This window comes from Macaca thibetana, chromosome 1 (assembly GCF_024542745.1).
Source record: "Macaca thibetana thibetana isolate TM-01 chromosome 1, ASM2454274v1, whole genome shotgun sequence".
NCBI lineage: Eukaryota > Metazoa > Chordata > Mammalia > Primates > Cercopithecidae > Macaca > Macaca thibetana.
In genome coordinates, this window is record NC_065578.1 from 129297783 (window position 1) to 129317600 (window position 19818).

The window sequence follows — 19818 nt, forward strand, 5'->3', positions numbered from 1 at the left end:
TGGCTAATTTTTTGTATTTTTTTAGTAGAGACGGGGTTTCACCATGTCAGCCAGGATGGTCTTGATCTCCTGACGTCATGATCTGCCTGCCTCAGCTTCCCAAAGTGCTGGGATTACAGGCGTCAGTCACCGCGCCTGGCAGAATGAGCTCTTTTCAACATTAGACTGAGATCAGGTACTTTTGTTTTGAGGCTGTAGCAGAGTCATGTGCCTTTTTAGACATGGGGTGTGGGGGTAGGTGGATCATAAAAGCCAGTTGCTACTTCACCAAGACACATATAAAGCCAGGTTTTATTTTTATTTTTTTTTTGGTAGAGATGGGTCTCACTATGTTGCCCAGGCTGGTCTCAAACTCCTGGGCTCAAGCCGTCCTCCTGCCTCAGCCTCCCCAAAGTGCTGGGATTACAGGTGTGAGCCACCACACCCAGCCTGACAAAGCTAGTTTTGTTTCAGCTAAGAAGTACCCTAATGAGAATATCACAGTTATCTTCATTTACTGATTACAATGTAGTTAAGAATCGCTTCCATGTGTGTATTCCTACCAGTTTCTGTTGTGGCCTCCTTGCACTATTCTCACTTCTTGCTGTGCAAGGGTACCTGGCACCCCTTTGTGAAGTCATGGACATTAAATATGTTGGGCCCCACAGGAACCAATTTGCTCAGAGCATAATGGCTGTCTGTGCAACAGACCCCACAGTGCAGGCCACAACAAAACCATGTCTGGGTCTGGTCTGGTTGCAGGAAATTCCCTTCTATAGGCAGCTGTGACTGTGACTCTGGCCCCTGGAACCAGACCAGCCACTCAAGAATGCAAAAGTCCTGGTGCAGACATGGAGTCTGCATTCTCTCAAGAAAGTACAGATAATGATCCTGGACACAAGGTCAGACTGGCGACTCTTTTCCAATATGAGATGTGTACCACCAAGAGCTGGCAGCAGGACCAGGCTGTCATCACCAAGCACCCTTTCTCCCCTGCTCTGCCCCTCCTTCATGCCCACTCTCTCTACCTCACTCTCCTGGTCACATACCCTGTGTGTGTGGGACCAGGAGTTGCATGGCTTGGGGTGTCATTCTAGGTGTGCTTGTTAATTTTCTTTTTTTTTTTTTTTTTGAGACAGAGTCTCGCTCTGTGGCCCAGGCTGGAGTGCAGTGGCCAGATCTCAGCTCACTGCAAGCTCCGCCTCCCGAGTTCATGCCATTCCCTTGCCTCAGCCTCCCGAGTAGCTGGGACTACAGGCGCCCGCCACCTCGCCCGGCTAGTTTTTTGTATTTTTTAGTAGAGACGGGGTTTCGCCATGTTAGCCAGGATGGTCTCGATCTCCTGACCTCGTGATCCACCCGTTTCGGCCTCCCAAAGTGCTGGGATTACAGGCGTGAGCCACCGCGCCCGGCCCCTAATTTTTTAAAAAATTGAGATGGGGTCTATATTGCCTAGACTGGATTTAAATTCCTGGGCTCAAGAAATCCTCATGCCTCAGCCTGCAGGGGAGCTGGGATTACAGGCGTGAGCTGCCATGCCCAGCTCTGATGTGTGGTAGGGATGAGGACAAGGCACCGTATGTGTCACGTGTTACGCACAAAGGCTTGGTCAGTTCTTCTCAATGACTTCCAGGAAGGGCCCCAGTTAGTGTCATCCAGTGACCCTGGAAATCCCCTAAGAAAACTACAGCCCCACGATACTTTGTGATAGAGCTATTTAACATAAAGAAGAAACCATACATAATTGCTTTTCCATTATAAAAGTTTATCAAGGGAATAATTTGAGTTTTTAGAGGCTTGGTTTAGCAAGGTAAAAAAGACAACCAAATTATTAAAACACTTTATAAATTATTTTAAAACCTACCAATTGGGGCCTAAATGAAATAAACCCCCATTACCTTAGGAAAGAGACAGCTTTCCTAAATCACAAAAGTTGATTTCCAAGCTACACTCTTACTTTTAATGCCGTGGAACCCTAAGGAGAACTAAAGCTCACCAGCAATGGCTGCTCTGGAAGTCAAGGTGGGAAGAACAGGCAATATCCTGACACAGGCTAGATACAGACTCTGAGCCAAAAGCAGAGTCTGTGACATGGAAAGGGACCACACAATTTTTTTTTTGAGATGGAGTCTTGCTCTGTGGACCAGGCTGGAGTGCAGCGGCACAATCTCAGCTCACTGCAAGCTCCGCCTCCTGGGTTCACGCCATTTTCCTGCCCCAGCCTCCCGAGTAGCTGCAACTACAGGAGCCTGCCACCACGCCTGGCTAATTTTTTGTATTTTTAGTAGAGACGGGGTTTCACTGTGTTAGCGAGGATGGTCTCGATCTCCTGACCTCGTGATCTGCCCACCTCGGCCTCCCAAAGTGCTGGGATTACAGGTGTGAGCCACCGTGCCCAGCAGGGACCACACAATTTATTAGCCAACCAGGACACTTTTTTTTTTTTTTTTTTTTTTGTATTTTTTAGTAGAGACGGGGTTTCACCGTGTTAACCAGGATGGTCTCGATCTCCTGACCTCGTGATCTGCCCGTCTCGGCCTCCCAAAGTGCTGGGATTACAGGCTTGAGCCACCGCGCCCGGCCAGGACACTTTTTTGTTTTTCTTCGAGAAAGTCTCACTCTTGTCACCCAGGCTGGAGTGCAGTGACGCGATCTCGGCTCGCTGCAATCTCCGCCTCCTGGGCTCAAGCAATTCTGCCTCAGCCTCCTGAGTAGCTAGGATTACAGGCGCCTGACACCACGCCCCACTAATTTTTTGTATTTTTAGTAGAGAACGGGATTTTGCCATGTTGGCCAGGCTGGGCTTGAACTCCTGACCTCAGGTGATCCGCCTGCCTTAGCCTCCCTAAGTGTTGGGATTACAGGCGTGAGCCACCACGCCTGGCCCCAACCAGAACACTTCTGAGTGTGGAAGAGAATGCTGTTAATTACTCAAACCAAAAGGCATAAAAGGAGACATATGTCCACCCAAGTGATAAGGCAGTTTGGGAAACTACATTTCCCAGTATGCCCTGCCCCTTGAAAGTTAAAAATCTTAACTGGCACAGAGCACGCTGGGACACCTGTGGTTAGCACCATTTAAGAAGTAAACGGTATAGGGCTGGGTTCTGACGTGAAGGCCTCCCCCTTCCATGGGACACTTAACCAGACATAGGACACAACACCTAAGGTGAAATTTCAATGGGTATTAAGTCTGGGGTAGAGTTTTTCTCTCCCCACAAATCTAGCTTCCAAAGATGTGGAGCTGGTGGAGCTGTCCATTGGTCCGCTGCCCTGTTTCTCCTGGGCGCTGCCTCTGCCTCCCCATATCACCAGCATCCCCACTGTCACTAGTCTTTAGGGGGATTCTGGGCTAGGTGCTCTTCCCACTCGACTTCAACCAACTTGTACAGCTCCATGGTGGCCTGGGCATCTTCCACAGAGGAATGTCCGCTCTTCCCAACCTGAGCAAGCAAGGAAGACAAGAGCATGAAGCAACAAGAAACCGTTTCTTCCTTTCCAGTGGACTCTGCACTCCTCTTTCCCCTGCCTCCGCTACACAGTTTCTTCTGCAGTCAGCAGGCTACAAAGACAGAACTCTGGTGGGGCCCTACTCCTTATGTAATTTCAGGGGTTCAACTCCTAGGAAGTCTTTGCCACTGTCTACTTCAGTCCTTTCTGTGGCAGCATGTATAAACCATATTAGGTTCTGTAGAGCCAGAACATACCAGGTCAAAGACAGGTCTTCTGAGTCTTCCACTTTCCCTAGTTCCTTAACTGCTCTATATGTGATCTATGTCCACACCTTCCTGCCAGATGGGCCACCTTTTGCTAAATGATAGCATGTAAAATATGAGCGGTCCTTGCATCCACTACATGGTCTCTTAGACCACCACTGCTACCTGCTTTCTTCCTTACTTAGGGTTTTATATCTACTTATGACTTTTTCCCTTTTCCAAAGCACACTTAGAAACATTCTATGAGGTAGACAACAGGAATTATTATCCTGTGTACAGATGGAGAGACACTACTGGGCCCTTCATCCAAAGCTCTTCCCATCATAGCAGCCCATCTGGAGCTCTACAACTACAGGACTTCTGGGATCAGAGTCTGGCTAGGGGCATCAACGAGAGCCATGTCCAAGATGGGGGAGGGGGATGTGGGGAGATGCTACCTGGATATCCCGGTTTAGCAGCTTCTTGGTGAGATGCTTCAGAGACATGGTGGCGTTCTCCGGGCAGTCAGCCTTCCGGTTGAGGGGGGGGATATGGGAGGTGTCACGGGTGAGGGACTTGGGGTGAAAGTACTGAAGGGCTTTGAAGTCGTTGTGGATGGCATGTCCCACCACTATCTTCCCTGTGAGTATCTTCAAGATCTGGAACAAGTGTGGAAGAGAGTGGTGAGAAGCAAGACTGCGGTGGAACCCCTGCATTGTGAAAGCCCAACATGACCATCAAACCCTTCTGGATTCTTTCACCAACTGCCCACCTCTCCATCCTCGAAATGCTCCCTCCCACAAGTTTTCTTTCTTCTGCAATCCACTTCCTCTTCCGCAGGTGATTTCCATGGTGTACCCTGTTTGGACTCATACTGCCAGTGGCTCTTTACCTTCTTATTGATCTCCACCCCATGACATTAATTTGCCTTCAGTCCTAAATGACAATCATGTTTAAGATGTCCATGTATTTAGTTCGGTTCTGGCTTGCTACATGAAGTCCTTTAACTATTACCATTATGCTGGCCTTAGACACATGGCTGGGACCATGGCTCCAGGGAGGCTAACAAAAGCCCAAAATTACATGCAATTAGATGTGTATGGGTACTAGTGGAAGAGAATCTGTGGCTTTCATCAAATTCTCAGAGTCTACAAACCATAAAAAATTAAGAATCACGTATAAACTAAAGTTGCAGAAGGAACCTTATTCACACTACTTTTGGAACCAAGTAAAATAACTTCTTAATATTTCAGGAAACTTTTTTTTTTGAGACAGAGTCTTGCTCTGTTGCCCACGCTGGAGTGTACTGGTGCGACCTTGGCTCACTACAACCTCCGCCTCCCAGGTAGCTGAGACTACTGGCATCCATCATCACGCCCGGCTAATTTTTGTATTTTTAGTAGAGACAGAGTTTCACCATATGGGCCAGGCTGGTCTCGAACTCCTGACCTCAGGTGATCTGCCCGCCTGGGCCTCCCAAAGTGCTGGGATTACAGGTGTGAGCCACCACACCTGGTCTTCAGGAAACTACACGTCACCACACCTAGCCATTTTAGGCTCTTAAAGCAGGAGGACATGCTACCAATGAGGACAACCAAAGAACATGCCACAGGCTCTGAAGATCATTCTCAAAATGAGGTTCCAAACAGGTTTTCAACAAAAGTGACAGTCCTGCATAGCCTCCCAAAGGGACCCCTTTTGAAGGGGCTAGGCTCATCTGGACATACCTTAGTCTCATAACCCCAGCTTGGCACTGGGGAAGTGCTTTATGACGAAAACCAGACGTAGTCCCGTGAACTAGATATTTAGTTACTCCTGACTTCACCTACTTACTGTCCACCACCACCTTCATTTCTTATTAACCTCGACATATAGCCCTCATCAAAGCTGGGCAGATTTGCTGTCTCAGACCCGTCCCATCTTCCACCTCTCCTGTGCCTTTGCTTGGCTGTGCCCCTTTGTGCCCAGAATGTTCAACTCTTCTTTCTGTCTTTTCTAAAATAGTCAGTCACCTCACCTCTAATGAACCTTCTCCAACTGACCGCACATAAGGCATTATGGGAACAGCGTGTCCAGAGAAGGCAGAGTGTGGCCCTGAAACTGCAAAGACGTGGACCAAGGGCGCCCTCTGGTGGCCCCCTGAGACCAGCAGGTGCCCCTCTTGTTCTCCCTTCATTTCCTCCTTTCACCCCTCCTAGCTCACTCTCCTTTCCTGTTCATGCCTTGCGCTCCCAATAACCAGCACAGGGCTAGAAGTTAGATGACAACCCAAAGTGCTGGCCCTCTGCTGTTTATGCCCTTCACTGGTTACCTGTTCCAGTTGGACAAATATACCCCAGCTCCTCCTGTCAACTTTCTGCCCTCTCTTACCACCACCACTTTCCGCACTTGCCCCACGTTACTTTTTGCTTGGGAAGAGCTCTCCACCTTTCCTGTCTAAAGCTTAGGGTCCAATTCACAAGGTTTTTCCAAATCAAGCCCTTTCTCCTGACACTGATGTCTGTAGCTCTGTCCAGTTACATTACTTACTGTTATTTCTCTATGCAGATTCCTAGTTCCCCAGACCCAATTTGGAACCTAAAATTGTTTGTTTGTCTGTCTGAGACAGGGTCTCACTCTGTCGCTCAGGCTGGAGTGCAGTGGCAGTGGTGTGATCTAAGCTCACTGCAGCCTCGACCACCTGAGTAGCTGGCACTACAGGCATGCACCATCACACTTAGCTAACTTTTTTGTAGACGAGTCTCGTTTTGTTACCCAGACAGATCTTGAGTTTCTGGGCTTGAGCGACTCTCCTGCCTCAGCCTCTCAAAGTGCTGGGATTATAGGCAAGTGCCACCGCGCCTGGCTAAAATAGGTCTTGACCAATGAAGTTTGTGACACCAGCTAATTGTACCTTCCTGACTTTCACGGCTCCTTCCACCGACAGGGGGCCTTCTTCAATAACTGATAGATTCTCCTCCCTCCCTCCACAAACCTCTGGTGTCTTCCCATAGTGATATCCTTTGCTGAATAATGATTTACACCTCTCTCCATCCACCTCCCTGCCACCATCAAGCCTCATGCTTCTTACCTGGCCTCGAGCAATCTTGAAGGGTGTGGCATTCACCATGTGCTGCTTTCGGATACCACTCCATCTGGTTCGGTAGTCCACAATGTGGCAGGGGGGAAGAATGTACTCATCATAAAGCACATCTCCGTTGTAGTTGACAATGCTACATCGAGCTAAGGAACTAACATGCCCCTTTGGTCCTGTGCCCACCATCTCACAGTCAATTGCCACCATCTTCTGTGGCAACTTCTGGGATATTCTGGAGCATTTATTCTCTGAATGAGCTTGGGTGGAGTTCTGTGGGGCATTCTTCTGAGGATGGTTCTTCTTAGAGGATTTCTTCTGGGAGCCCTTCTTCTGAGAGCGGGTTGGGTGGCTATTGATCTTTGGAAGGGCACTCTGGAATTCCCCCAGCAAATCTACTTTAGCAGCAACAGAATCAGCCTTTTTTGAAGGGGCAGGGGTCAGCCAAGACACTGCAGCTTTCTTGTCCAGGGGCTGTCCTGACCCATTGCTGCAGGCAGCTGTCTTCTTCTTTTTTGGGAAGGAAGGGGTCTTCCAAGTGCCATCCACCATAGGAGTTTCCCCTTTCTTTGGAGGTTCAGAGTGCAACTTAGGCGCCTTGCTAGGGGGTTGGTTCTTTTTACTCAGAAAGCCTCTCCGTTCTAAGAGCCTCCGCTTCTTGACAAAATTTCGGTGCTTGGCATTTCCTTCTAATGCCTTTTTGGGAGGAGGTTCCCCAAAATCCAGATTGAGCAGTAAAGTAGACATAGGGACAATGGGAGGTGGAAGAGCAGTTGGGAAGAGTGGCTTATGGATGAAAAGAGGATGTTGGACTCATTCTCTGCTGAATCCTACTGTCCAACATGTGGAGGTCTGTAGTACACCCTGGGGAAGAAAGTGATCCTGGTGATTGAGCTCCTAGACCTGGGAGAAAAATGAGGCAAGATCGATCTCCGTAGCACTTATGGAAGGAAAGACATCAGAGCAATCTCTCAGACAGAGGGGAAATGAAAACATAACATGAAATGATGGAGGAAGCAACAGTGTTAGCCAGCAAGCCTGGATTCTAGTGAATCCCAATTCACCAGCCGTTTGGTCTTAGTAAGGTCATTACCGCGCTCTAGGTTTGAATCTCATTTGTAAAATGAAGGGACTGGAGGGGCCCATAGAGCTCGAACCCTCTATGAGTCTAAGAGGCCAGAACACGTGAGCTCTATACTCCGCCTAGGAAGGGAACATCTAGGTACGCTGGTAAACAGTGAGAAGTATGGCGTAGATAACCTCTGGGCTACCCAGGCATCCGCAGCGTGGCCCACGAATAGAGACACAAATCCAGGCATCCCTTTCCCTTGGCTCCAGGCCGGAATTGGGGACAATCTCCACATGCATCTCACCCAAGTCCTCCCAAGCAAGGACCTTGACACCACCTACCAGCGGGGGGGTGGGATCGAGGCTCGAGGCAGCCCACCTGGATAAGCATACTCGCGGTACAGATCGCCCTCTCACACTCACGAACCTACCTCCCAGATGGGTTTAGCTAAGGCCGGAAGCGTCCAGAGCCGGATGCGGAAATCGGTGCGCGCCGACGAAGCCCGGGAAGGCAGGCGCGCGGGTTAGAACGCGCCAGAGGTCGGCGCGCGCGCACCCGCACCGCCCCGACCTCAGGTAGCGAGGCCAGTGATTCGGAATGTGTGAGGAGCGGCAGTGGCGGCGGAGGAGGGGGCGGTGTGGGTGGGGGCGGGGGCGGGATGCGCTCCCCGGCCCCTCTAGCCCCGTGGTGGTACAACGCGAAGGTGTGGGAAGGCCGCGACAAACCGGAACTACAGCCAACCGGACACCTCCGGCTTCACTTCCGGCAGAGGAGAGGCGTGTACGGGAAGGGGCGGGAACTGGAACTTGGCCCACCTCGTTGTGAGCTGAGCTCCGCGGCACGCTTTTGTGGCGTCATTGCACTGTTACCCCGCCCTACGTGTCTCCGACGCTGACACCTTCGCACTGTGAAACGTCGCAACCTGTGACCTCTTGGGGGCGCCTCAAATCTTCAACTGCAGCATGGGATCCCGGAAAGGCAGCGTCGGAGACTGGACCCAAAACTCTTCCTGTTCTGCCTGCAGAGCTGAGCCCCGTCCGGGTCCTGGACCCGCGCGGTAGTGACCCTGGATCCCTGTTCACTGCGTTCTCGCTTCCCGCGCTGCCTTCTGGACCGCGGGATGCCGGGTATCTCCGCCCGAGGCCTCTCTCATGAGGGGAGGAGGCAGCTAGCTGTTAACCTTACCCGTGTCCTGGCGCTCTACCGTTCCATCCTGGATGCCTACATCATCGTGAGGCCACAGGGGCGTGGGTGGGGTGTCTCTGGTCGTGTGGTTGGCTAGGTGTCCACGTCAAGGAGAGAATCTGGAGAATTAGCCTCTGATCTCTTTCCTTCTATGAGTTTCAGTCTTTTGTCTGTACAAGGAGGGGTTCAGCTGGCATAAATAATATTTCTTTTTTTTTTTTTTTTTTGAGACGGAGTCTCGTTCTGTCCCCCAGGCTAGAGTGCAGTGGCGTGATCTCAGCTCACTGCATAAATAATATTTCTAATACCTACCTAGATTATTTTTGTAATCTTCCCAGATCCAAGGTAATAAAATGCGTGGACATTGGAACCATGCTGCAACTATGTTGAACTCTTCTTGGAGCATGTGAGGTGTTCCAAGAACACACATGTTATTCATCCAGGCTTTGAATAAATTCGTGGTTTTGTGGTATAGTAGACAGGCCTGGCTCTGGAATCAAAAAGGCTTGGTCTGGAATCCTGCCTCCCCTATGATGTTAACTTTAGGCCTCCCTAACCCCCAACTTGTCCTAGCCCAGGTTTCCTCAGCTATACAGTAGATCCCAGTCTGAAGGATCATTGTGAAGAATAAATGAGAGAATGTGTAAATGGTACCACCATCCACTGAATTGTTTAGACCGCAAACCCAGAGGCCATCCTTGATTCAGCGCTGTCCTTCATTGATCCACAATCCAGTCCTTCAACAAGTCCTCTTGGCTCTGTTTTCAGAATAGATCCCAAATTCATCCATTTGTCCCCACCTCCATTGCTGCCACCCTAAGCCAAGCCACCATCACCTCTGTTCTGAACTACTTCCTAACCGATCTCGCTGTGTGCTTACCTCTGCCCTGCCATAACCAATTCATCACTGAGCAGCTAGATCGATAGCATTCAAACGTAAATCTGATCACGACAATCCCTTGCTTCCTAGATACTTTTATGCAATCCTGATTCCTTACTATTACCAATAAAGCCCATGATCTGACTCCTACTGTCTCTTCAACTCTATCCCATTTTATTCTCTCACACATTTCACTGTGCTATACCTCTGCTGGCCTGATTTCTGCTCTGCCAATATGGCAGGCATCTGGACCTTTGCACTCACTGATCTTCCTCCACAGAAAGGCAATCGCAGAATCGTTAAGAGCAAGGACTCTAGAGTAAAATTGGTTTCAAATCCCAGCTCAGGCTGGGTGTGATGGCTCATGCCTATAATCCTAGCACTCTGGGAGGCCGAGGCGGGTGGATTGCTTGAGCTTGGAGTTCGAGACCAGCCTGGGCAACACGGTGAAACCCCGTCTCTACTAAAATCCAAGAAAAAAAAAAAAGAAAAAGCTGGGCTTGGCAGCACACACCTGTAATCCCAGCTACTCAGGAGGCTGAGGCAGGAGAATTGCTAGAACCAGGGAGGTGGAGGTTGCAGTGAGCTGAGATTGCACCACTGCACTCCCGCCTGGGTGGCAGAGTGAGACTCCATCTCTAAAAATAAATAAATAATCCCAGCTCAGCTATTTGCTAGCTTTTGGACATGGGCAAGTTACTTAAGTGCTGTGCCTGTTTCTACATCTGTAAAATGGGGGATACAAAATAATACCTACCTCAAAGTGTTGTTTAAAGGATCAAATGCGTTAATACCCGTCAAATGTTTACAACGGTGTCTGCCAGAGAAGGTGTTAAATAAGTGTTTGCTATTACCTGTATTTTTCTTTACGTGCCTAGCACCTATTCATCCTTCCAGTCTCAGCTCAAATGTCAACTCGTCAGACAAGTCTTCCCTCATCATCCTATCTAAAGTAGTCCTTGCCCAAACTCTCCATTACATTACTGTTTCATTAGTGTTTTGTCTATGTGACATATGACAAACAAATAAACAAAACTTTGTCTGAAGTTTTGTTTGTTTGTTTTGGTTTGGTTTTTTTGAGGCGGAGTCTTGCTCTGTTGACCAGGCTGGAGTGCAGTGGCATGATCTAGGCTTACTCCACCCTCTGCCTCCCAGGTTCCAGTGATTCTCCTGCCTCAGCCTACTGGGCAGCTGGGATTATAGGCGCACGCCAACATGCCGGCAAATTTTTGTAATTTTAGTAGAGATGGGGTTTCACCATATTGACCAGGCTGGTCTCGAACTCCTGATCTCAGGTGATCTGCCTGCCTTGGTCTCCCAGAGTGCTGGGATTACAGGCGTGAGCCACCATGCCCGGCCGAAGTTATTTTTTTAATGTAAACTCTGCAGGAGCCAGAATCTTGTCTCAGGTTCACTGTTGTATTCCCTGAGCCTACAATAGAGCTTGATGTATAACCAAAACACAGCCCCAGAATTTGTGGTGGACAAATGAATGAATAAAAAGACACCAGTGTCTGGCACGTATAATGGCAGGTTACTAAGTGGTAATGTACTGATACTGTGTGTCAGTCACTGTGGTAAGTGTTAGGGATGCAGATGGAAAGATCCCATCCCATCCCTCCTCTTAAGAAATTCAGTTTAATAGACAAAACAGACATAAATAAGTGCAGAAATTGCTAAAAGAAGTGTGTCCAGGCCGGGCGCGGTGGCTCAAGCCTGTAATCCCAGCACTTTGGGAGGCCGAGACCGGCGGATCACGAGGTCAGGATATCGAGACCATCCTGGCTAACCCAGTGAAACCCCGTCTCTACTAAAAAATACAAAAAACTAGCCGGGCGAGGCGGCGGGCGCCTGTAGTCCCAGCTACTCGGGAGGCTGAGGCAGGAGAATGGCGTGAACCCGGGAGGCGGAGCTTGCAGTGAGCTGAGATCCGGCCACTGCACTCCAGCCTGGGCGACAGACCGAGACTCCGTCTCAAAAAAAAAAAAAAGAAGTGTGTCCAGAATGCAATCTGGACTCCAAGGAAACAGAGTTAAGCCACCAGAGTTGGGGAGGCTGGAGCAGACTTCAGAGAAGAACTGACTTGGCTGAGTAGGAGGTACCTGCCGGTTACAGTGGCCCTATGTGGCAGCAGTGCTGGGAAGAGGCAGGCAGTGAGGTGTGGAGTTGAGAGTGAGGTGGGAAAGAATGGAAGTGGTGGTAGTTTGCTAATTGCTTCTCCCCTTCTTCTGTAGGAATTTTTCACAGACAACCTATGGGACACACTCCCTTGCTCATGGCAGGAAGCACTGGATGGACTGAACCCACCACAGCTGGCCACAATGCTGCTGGGGATGCCTGGGGAAGGGGAGGTCATCAGGTATGGGCTAGAAGGGCCCTGTGCTGGGGAACTCAAGGCTTTGAGCCCTGCAGTGAGCGTATTGCTCAGAGAGTCTCATAAGGTCTTCCCCGGCCTTGGGTTGTAAACTGGTGCACTCAGATGCGATGGGACTATTCACTGGAGGCCTGGGCTGGACTATCTCAGGTACAGGTCAGTGTGGCCACTCACCCTGCTGGCCCTGAAGTCCACAGCCTGTGCCCTGGCCTTTACCCGGACGCCTGGCTTTCAGACCCCCTCAGAGTTCCTGGAGAACCCCAGCCAGAGCTCCCGACTAACAGCTCCATTCCGGAAACATGTCAGGCCCAAGAAGCAGCATGAGATCCGGAGGCTGGGAGAGGTGAGGAGATGGCTGGAGCATGGGTGGTGTCTGGGAACCCAGGGACTCCTTAAGCGTGGCTTACAAAGATATGTGCCCTTTACTTCACATGCAAGGCCAGAGGCCCTAGACATTCCTTTACCTCAACAGATAAAACTATTATCATATTTTGATGCTGGGGTTCTTTTTCATCCTTTTGTGGGGTTAGTTGGTAGCTAGGTCTGAATCACAGTCTCATTCCTGTTCTCAAATCTCCATAATCCGCTCATGGCTTAACGCAGGGTTCTTGTTCTGTGGGGGAGATTGAATCACTGACCTGTAAGGCAAGGAGAGTGGGCCTGAACCTGGATCAGGTCCACTCTCCTTGCTTCCACCCTCATCCCTATATCTTTCTTTCCAAATCTGTCATCACATCCGGGGTACCCTGTGTTCATCTTTCTTTGTCATCTTTGTCTCCTCCACTCTCACTATGGGTGTTTGCCCCAGGAGTCAAGAACCAGTGGCCAGGAGACCTTTGTTCCCTCCTCTTTCAGTTGGTGAAGAAGCTGAGTGATTTCACAGGCTGCACCCAGGTTGTAGACGTGGGCTCAGGCCAGGTGAGCCAGAGTCTTGCTGTACTGTTTTTTTGAGTCATGGGGAGATAGAACACCTGGAAGGCAGGTTATTGGGCCACAGGCCCAGCGAGGCAGGTGTCAAGAAGCGGTGGAACCAAGCAGGGTAGATTTTTTTTCTCTTTGCATAATTTGTTTTAAGCCAGTCAGATTTAAATGGGGGAGTTATATACCAACTTAAGCCACACTGATGTTAGTAAGTTCTGTAGGGTAAAATTTAAGCCTTCTGTCGGGCCTGCGACCCAGGTGTCCAGGTTACCCCTGGGGAGGGTGACAATGGATACGGCACTGAACAGGGCTGTTTCCGTCTTCCTCCTCATGACTCCAGGGCCATCTCTCCCGCTTCATGGCTCTTGGCCTGGGGTTGATGGTGAAGAGCATCGAAGGGGATCAGAGACTGGTGGAGAGAGCCCAGCGGCTGGACCAGGAGCTTCTGCAGGCTCTGGAGAAAGAGGAGAAGAGGAACCCGCAGGTAGGCCACCCCTTCCTGCCACCTGGACTGTGGGAGGAGGGGCTGCTTGGCTGGAATTGAGCACAGAGGCTGGATTCCATCTTTCAAATTTCTCAGCTTGAAGTGGTGTGGTCCCTAATTTCTATTACCTCTTTCCCAAGGTCCCCCCTTCCCCAGTGCCTCCCTTTATCTCAAAGTTATTTTCTATTTACAAAGTGCTTTCCACACCAATGTATACTTCTCACAACCTGTGAAGTGGCCACTCAGGTTTTAGACTCATTACAAATCAGAAAACTGGGTCTCAGAGATGAAAAGATGTACATGGTGAATGATAGGTCCAGGATTTATCTCATCTCCTGACTTGTGGTCCAGCCCTCTCCCGCACCCAGCTTATCTCCCACGTTCCTCCTTGGGGAATAACATGGAGGACAGATCCCTTCCTGTGGCCTGAGGTGGCCTAGGGACAGCAAACAGACTTCCCATCTGCCTTTGTCCTTTCCTGCCTCCACAGGTGGTCCAAACCAGCCCTCGTCACTCTCCACACCATGTGGTTAGGTGGGTAGACCCCACAGCCCTGTGTGAGGAGCTTCTGCTTCCACTGGAGAACCCGTGTCAGGGCAGGGCCCGCTTGCTGCTCACAGGCCTCCACGCCTGTGGGGATCTGAGTGTTGCCTTGCTGAGGCACTTCTCCTGCTGTCCTGAGGTGGTGGCCCTGGCCTCAGTGGGCTGCTGCTACATGAAGCTGAGTGACCCTGGCGGCTACCCACTGAGTCAGTGGGTGGCTGGGCTGCCTGGCTATGAACTGCCCTACAGGCTTCGGGAGGGGGCCTGCCATGCCCTGGAGGAATATGCTGAGCGGCTACAGAAAGCTGGCCCTGGCCTCCGAACTCACTGCTACCGTGCAGCACTGGAGACAGTCATCCGACGGGCCCGGCCCGAGCTCCGTCGGCCAGGCGTGCAGGGTATCCCCAGGGTCCACGAGCTCAAGATTGAAGAGTGAGGTTGGGGTACGGGGGTGGGGGGCAGTGGAGGGGAGATTTCTAACTGGAGATCTTCCGCCCTCACTTTCAGCATAGCCTAAAGAAAATCTAAGTATACCCAGAGGAGTGATTTGGAGTTCTCTGACCAGGGTACCTTCTCAAAATTTCTTTAAGAGAGTTGTCCCTCTTTTATCAGGAGACTAACAAAGAAATATGAAGTTTTGGCCGGGCGTGGTGGCTCATGCCTGTAATCCCAGCACTTTGGGAGGCTGACGTGGCCAGATCACCTGAGGTCAGGAGTTTGAGAACAGCCTGGCCAACATGGCGAAACCCTGTGTCTACTAAAAATACAAAAATTAGCCAGGCGTGGAGGCATGCGCCTGTAATCCCAGCTACTGGGGAGGCTGAGGCAGAATAGTTTGAACCCAGGAGGTGGAGGTTGCAGTGAACCGAGATTGTGCCACTGCACTCTAGCCTGGGCGACAGAGCAAGACTGTCTCAAAAAAAAAAAAAAAAAAAAAAAAAGGGTTTTTAAATGCTAAAAATATGGCTAGTTGGACAGAACTGGCTGAAAATGTTTAAATCAATTTACTATTGGACAGACAGCTCACAGCCAGAGAAACATTCAAAAATACACAGCCAGGTGTGGTGGCTCATGCCTGTAATCCCAGATCTTTGCGATGCCAAGGCAGGAGGATTGCTTGAGGCTGGGAGTTAGAGGCCAGCTTGGGCTACGTAGAGAGATACCTCTGTACAAAAAAACATAGGCAGGCACGGTAGCTCATACCTGTAGACCTAGCTACTTGGGAGGCTGATGTGGGATGATTGAGGTGTTTGAGACTACAGTGAGCTATGATTGCACTGCTGCTCTCCAGCCTGGCTGACAGCAAGACCCTGTCTTAAAAAATACATATTTGGGAGGCTGAGGCGGGCGGATCACAAGGTCAGGAGATCGAGACCATCCTGGCTAACACGGTGAAACCCCATCTCTACTAAAAAATACAAAAAATTAGCCGGGCGTGGTGGCGGGTGCCTATAGTCCCAGCTACTGTGGAGGCTGAGGCAGGAGAAGGGCGTGAACATGGACGGCGGAGCTTGCAGTGAGCAGAGATCATGCTACTGCACTCCAGCCTGGGTGACAGTGAGACTCCGTCTCAAAAAAAAAAAAAAAAAAAAAAAAAAATATATATATATATATATATATATATTCGTGAAAACGCATATTAGGGTAGAAAATAAAGCAAAGTTGGAATTAGGAACAAAGTTTAAGTGCGAGGTGACAGTTTTTAAAACCAAACTGAGTGCTGAATGTGACTGATCCCACAGATATGTGCAGCGGGGGCTACAGCGAGTGGGGCTGGACCCCCAGCTGCCACTGAATCTGGCTGCCCTTCAGGCCCACCAGGCCCAGGAGAACCGTGTGGTGGCCTTCTTCAGCCTGGCTCTACTGCTTGCCCCACTGGTGGAGACGCTTATTCTACTGGACCGGCTGCTGTACCTTCAGGAGCAGGGTGAGGGTGGCCTACAGCAGGGACCCAAGGACTATGGTGACTGGGGTTCTGGGACTCCTTCTCCAAGTCCCAGCTCCAATGTCTCCTGGGCCCAGCTAATCACTGTTGTGATCCTTGGACCCCACCTTTGAGTCACTAGTGGGTTGGGAGTAGGGGATTTGTTAAAAAATTAAGAATCCAGGCGGGGTGCAGTAGCTCATGCCTATAATCCCAGCACTTTGGGAGGCCAAGGTGGGTAGATCAATTGAGGTCAGGAGTTCAAGACCAGCCATGGTGAAACCCCATCTCTACTAAAAATACAAAAAGTAGCCGGGTATGGTGGTACACACCTGTACTCTCAGCTGTTCGGGTGGCTGAGGCAAAAAAAATTGCTTGAAGCCAGGAGACAGAGGTTGCAGTGAGCCAATATTGCACCGCTGTATTCCAGCCTGGGTGACAGAGACTCCATCTCGAAAAAAAAAAATTAAGATTCCTACCAAATCAGCCTCTGGTGAACCTCCCTAAGGTGCATGTTAAGCAAGCTTCCCAGGCATCGAGAACCTACAATGCAAGAGGACTGCCTCCCAAGTCAGTGCCTTGGGAACCTGTGTTCCTTATGGAGAATGGGGTCTCCTTAGCCCGGCTGGATCCTCCCCCATGGGGAAAAGGGACTGTGCCTGTAGGCCTGGGCAGAAGAGGCTGAGTGAGTTTGGTTCATTCTTCCCCTTATGATTAAGCCCTTTCTTCCAGGTTTCCATGCTGAGCTCCTGCCCATCTTCAGTCCTGAACTCTCTCCCAGAAACCTGGTTCTGGTGGCCACCAAGATGCCCCTGGGTCAGGCTCTTTCTATTCTGGAGACTGAAGACAGCTGATGCAGCCTGAGGACACATCTCAGACCCCATCATCTGAAAGTGCCCAGATAGCACAGTGGCAGAGTACACCTCATACAGAGAAGCAGCATCCTGCATCCTCCTGAGTCGTGGTTCCTTCAGTTTCATCCCCTTTCTCTCCCTCCATGGATTATGTAATACAGTGTAAAGTTTTAATTTATTAAAAATTAGAAATCTTTGTTTCCTTCCCATTTCTGTAGGTAGATAAAAGGAGACGCGCACCCTCCCTGTGGCACTGCTGCAAGGGTGCTACAGTTAGGACTCACACGCCACTCCCCACTGGCCTCCCTAGCAGGTGGTGTAGGTGACAGCTTCTGTTACTCACAGATCTCCATGGAGGGGACTTCTTTACCCCACTTTGGCCTCCAACTCAGAATCTGCAGGCCCTGCCCCTTGGGAGGGCTGCCTTAAGGCCAGCTAACTTCCATCCAGGTTCTGTCATAAACTCAGGGAAGAAGCTCCTTTCCTTCAGTCCCTGAGAGTGTGCTGGGATTAGGGGTGCCATTCTATCTCACAGCAGCTGTACACAGGACTCATAAACTGCTCTTTATTGGCATCTGAAAAAGAGGTGCCTCAGCCTTCCAGGCTGGGACAGAAGTTGGGGAGGAGCTGCTGTCCCTGGGCTCAATACCAATAGACCTTCTTGTATTTCCGAGTCTCCTTGATCCCCATGGCCTCCATCACCTCCTCCTGTAGTGTCTTTAGACGGGGCACGTAGGTTCTTTCTAAAGCATCTTCCACTGATGTGTCTTTGGGGCCATCTGTTAAGCAAAGGAGATGGGTGGGAGGGCTTGCCAACTTTCATTAACATCCCCTACTCTCACTCCTAGCACCCACCCCTGACCTTCCTGCCCCTCACTCACCAATCCATGTTTCAGGGACGATGCCATCAGCTCTGGGAAATTCGGGTTTAGGGATAATTCTCCCCGATCGTGTGGAGACTCGTACCCGCTCTCCTGCTTCAGTAAATCTCCACTCAATCTCAGTGGGTTTCCTGGTGGATAGAAGAGGTGAGCCTGGCCTATGAGCCAGTTTCCTGCCACCCTCCAACCCAAAAGCAGAGTCAAGGGTTCAAAACACCAGGGTTACCACCGCGTTTCTCCACCTCTGTGTTGAGGTTACCCGCAGGGAATCATGTCCATGAGATGGTCCCTCTCAATCTCCAGAGCATCCAACCCATCATTCCCATTGGACAGCACTTTGTGGACCCAGAGGGTGAGAAACCTTCTGCCCAGAGCCCTGTCGCTTGCCTGTCCATAGGATCCACAAGTTTGACCTGGCGGTGGAGCAAGGGGGCTTCACTAGGGATCATGGTTCCTCGGTAATCCACGGTCTTGCCAATGTAGCGGTAATACTGTCCAAGAGAGGGGAGTGTCAGAAAACAAGGGGTGTGAAAGGGGTTTGCCCTTGCTACTCAGCACATTCAGCCCAAGTTGAAAAGTAGAAGGCTCAGTAATGCCGCCATCCCCTCAGCCAGTCTCCTGCCACCCTGCGCTGCTTGGAATGGAGAGGGACGGATGAGGCGGGCTTCCCAAGCTTCCCCATCCTCTCTCTCCACTTACTGTGTTCAGCCCTCCCACGACCACGCAGTTTTGCTGCCGGATAACTTGAACCACTTTGCCCTGCTTTCCGGCATCCTTGCCTTCTAGGATCTCCACCTGTGGGAAGATACGAAGGTTAGGGAGGGGGATCCTTGCCCAGGAGATTCCCCATCACTCTATGCCCTGTATGAGGCTCTCACCGTGTCCCCACAGAACAGATACCAGTCTTCATCAGAGATGGGTTCCACAACCACTGGGCGCCGCCTGCTCCATGGGGCGTTCTTCCTCTTGTCTGCCAAGGAGCCTGAGGGGCTCATCCCATAGGAGTAATTGGGGGGCAGAGTGACCTTGGATGCCAAGGCCAGTAGGGCAGAAAGACGCATGCCTGGAGGCTGTACGAAATCCCTTTGCCAGCAAAGTGCTCAGAAATCTTCCTTGTCAGCTCTGGGTAGATGGATAGAAACGGGAGCAAAGAGGCAAGGGAAGGAACATTTTTTAAAGCACTTACTCTGTTGCTCAATGGACCTCATCACATTGAATCTTCACAAGAGGTTATCATCTTTATAGATGAGGAAATAGAAAGGTCAAGTAACTTATTTATGATTACAAAGTTACTACATTGGAGAATCAGCATTCAAACCCACATATATCTGACTTCAAAGTCCAAAAAATTCATTAAGGACAAGGGCCATGTTATCTAAAGTTCATGAATCCAGAGCTTGGCACCTAGTAGGTGCTTAAGAAATACTTATTAAATCAATGTATGAACAGCAGGATAGGAAGAAAACAGAGGATGGAATGCTGGCATACGGCCAAAAGGTAGGCAGTTGTAAGTCAGTGAAATGAACAAATAGGTAGCAGAAATAAAAACTGGGGTTAAAATGTCCCTATCCCACTTACAATTCCTGTCCTAAGACAGGAAATAACCACTCCTCCCTAAGATAGCTCCTTTTCTAAAGGAAAAAGACCCAAGGCCAGACTCTAGAATTACTGAGTCCTAAATTTCCCAACTAAGTATGTGCTCTAAACCACTCAATTCTCAATTAATGAGGTAGTGAATGAACTGAAGACATAAATGGTAAGCACTTCAGTTTACTGAATACTTGCAACTTCCCAGGTGCAATGCTAGGTGCTTTCCTGTATCTCATTTAAGCCTAAGGACAACCAAATGAAGAAGTCACCATTAACCTCATTTTATAGATAAAAATGAACCTTATCTATAAGGTTCTTCAAAGACAAATAAAGATACTACAATGGCATAAAGAGCCCTGGACAGGG

At 50.0% G+C, this 19818-nt stretch overlaps 3 protein-coding genes across 9 annotated transcripts in view; 1 reads left to right on the forward strand and 2 right to left on the reverse strand.

The window, feature by feature from the left end:
* Positions 1-3146: 3146 nt before the first annotated feature.
* On the reverse strand, positions 3147-8325 carry ISG20L2 (interferon stimulated exonuclease gene 20 like 2). Of its 2 annotated transcripts, none has more exons than XM_050779243.1 (4): positions 8247-8325; positions 6745-7611; positions 4133-4333; positions 3147-3422 (listed from the first exon to the last, which is right to left on the reverse strand). In XM_050779243.1, the coding sequence occupies exons 2-4, from the start codon at positions 7492-7494 to the stop codon at positions 3309-3311; spliced, it is 1065 nt and encodes a 354-aa protein (XP_050635200.1). In that variant the 5' UTR covers positions 7495-7611; positions 8247-8325; the 3' UTR covers positions 3147-3308. The 2 variants fall into 2 exon arrangements, with proteins under 2 accessions (XP_050635200.1, XP_050635193.1); XM_050779236.1 differs by lacking the exon at positions 8247-8325 and adding an exon at positions 8158-8227.
* A 486-nt stretch (positions 8326-8811) lies between these two features.
* METTL25B (methyltransferase like 25B) lies at positions 8812-17176 on the forward strand. Of its 5 annotated transcripts, none has more exons than XM_050779199.1 (8): positions 8812-8943; positions 12116-12240; positions 12491-12598; positions 13111-13173; positions 13517-13660; positions 14151-14635; positions 15946-16130; positions 16860-17176. In XM_050779199.1, exons 1-8 carry the CDS (start codon positions 8937-8939, stop codon positions 16979-16981), a joined length of 1239 nt encoding a protein of 412 aa, XP_050635156.1. In that variant the 5' UTR covers positions 8812-8936; the 3' UTR covers positions 16982-17176. The 5 variants fall into 5 exon arrangements, with proteins under 5 accessions (XP_050635156.1, XP_050635138.1, XP_050635146.1 ...); XM_050779181.1 differs by having other exon boundaries at positions 8923-9047; positions 12406-12598; XM_050779189.1 differs by having other exon boundaries at positions 8923-9047; positions 12406-12598; positions 16016-16130.
* A 346-nt stretch (positions 17177-17522) lies between these two features.
* Positions 17523-19818, reverse strand: part of MRPL24 (mitochondrial ribosomal protein L24) — a 146873-nt gene continuing 144577 nt past the window's right edge. For both annotated transcript variants that reach the window (XM_050779284.1, XM_050779278.1), the window contains 5 exons: positions 18741-18984; positions 18562-18657; positions 18250-18353; positions 17863-17993; positions 17523-17760 (listed from right to left, as the gene is read on the reverse strand). In XM_050779284.1, the coding sequence (XP_050635241.1) occupies positions 17624-17760; positions 17863-17993; positions 18250-18353; positions 18562-18657; positions 18741-18923 (651 nt within the window). In that variant the 5' untranslated portion in view covers positions 18924-18984 and the 3' untranslated portion in view covers positions 17523-17623. The remainder of the gene's footprint in view (positions 17761-17862; positions 17994-18249; positions 18354-18561; positions 18658-18740; positions 18985-19818) is intronic.